The following is a 1,472-nucleotide window of genomic DNA, read 5'->3' as shown; positions in this document are numbered from 1 at the left end:
CTAGTGCCTCAATCTAGATTGCATTATTTAAGATGTGACTGGTTAGTGTCCGCGGACGTTTGAGATTCCGGATTTGCGCATCGCGGTTGTAGATGCTCTTACGACCGAGACCAATTCCAACCAAAAAGAAAGGAACCCGGCCCGACTTGATCTGGGCTGGACATATGCATCCATCGTGGGTGGTTTGGCTACACGCGTAATTAAGCACCTGGGCACTAGTAGTAGAATCCGTAAGCGTTTGTGAGATGGAGTCATGACCGTGTCTGATAAGAGGTCGCGCGCGGCCGTGTTCGTCTCGGTCTCTTCTTCGATGACTTTCTATATATACAGCAGTTAGATCGAAGAGGTAGCAGTAGCACACACGCGAGCAACGACCCCTAACCCTAGCTAACCCCACCTTCCGTCGCGATGAGGAGCCCCCCAACGGCTGTCATGACGGTGGCAGCGCTGCTGCTGCTGCTGGTATGCCTGACGGCGGCGACGGAGGACACGACGGCCAAGGAGAGGGAGTGGGAGAGGATCCAGGAGTTGCACGATCGGGTCTTGGCGGACTGGAAGGCAGGGCACGGCAAGAACATCAGGAGCGAGGAGGAGAGTCGACGGGCGTTTGCCCAGTGGAAGGCCGAGTACCGCAAGAAGTACAGCTCCGCTCGCGAGGAGGAACTCCGTTACGCTTTCTTCAAGGAGAGCCTCCGCAAGGTCGATCTGCACAATGCCGCCTTTGGCCCCAACTCAGTTTACAGCATAAAAAACGGGCTGTTCAGCGACCGCAGCGATGAGGAGTGGCGCTGCCTGAGCCAGGGAATGTCGCCATATATACCAAGAGAAGAACCTAATCCACAAATGCTTCCAAACTATATCTGTGATGTTCGCTGATTGTACAATATTCTACTAGAGTTCATTTATAAGTTCTTACATGGTTCCATAAAAAATTGTTGGGTAATTTGCATAATTGTGTGATCCTATCGCTGACTGAGGTACACCATGGAAGTCAACCGATAGACTTCATTTGTTTTTAAGCTATTGATTGATAGCAAAAAAAATTGAATTGATATGACTTCGTTAGGTAAGTCTTACTAGTTACATGCCCACCTGTCGGATCTACCGCGTCGACGACGATGAGTATTGGCGGCATGGTGCTGCTGGATCTCGATGACAAATGTGTCTGGATGGACGAGCGCAGGGCAGTGGTGTTGTTTGGCGCCGTGGCGGCGTGGACGGCAGGCCTAACAAGGCTATTGCATCAGTACCCGCTCTGAAGATGGATCAGTGTAGACAGCGGCGACGACCCACGAGAGTGTGTCAGACCGATTTGTGCCCTAGACCCGGTATGTGGCTTGGCTGGAACCTCCGGCTTTAGATGTTAGGCTTAGGTGAGAGGTCGAGTATTCGGTTCAGCATTTCTGCACCCCTTCATCAAGTGTATAGGAGTAGCGACAGTTGTTGCCAAGATGACGGATTCAGACATATTG

The 1,472-nt window shown here is 51.6% G+C and overlaps 1 protein-coding gene across 1 annotated transcript; it reads left to right on the top strand.

Annotated features, from left to right (window-relative positions):
• The first annotated feature begins 408 nt into the window (after positions 1–408).
• On the top strand, positions 409–876 carry LOC119280055 (actinidain-like). Its single transcript, XM_037561053.1, has one exon. The coding sequence runs from the start codon at positions 409–411 to the stop codon at positions 874–876; it is 468 nt and encodes a 155-aa protein (XP_037416950.1).
• The last annotated feature ends 596 nt before the right edge of the window (positions 877–1,472 follow it).

The sequence above is a fragment of the Triticum dicoccoides genome, chromosome 3B (assembly GCF_002162155.2).
Source record: "Triticum dicoccoides isolate Atlit2015 ecotype Zavitan chromosome 3B, WEW_v2.0, whole genome shotgun sequence".
NCBI lineage: Eukaryota > Viridiplantae > Streptophyta > Magnoliopsida > Poales > Poaceae > Triticum > Triticum dicoccoides.
Note: the sequence above shows the minus strand (reverse complement) of the source record. Positions and strands in the feature narration are given on the sequence as shown.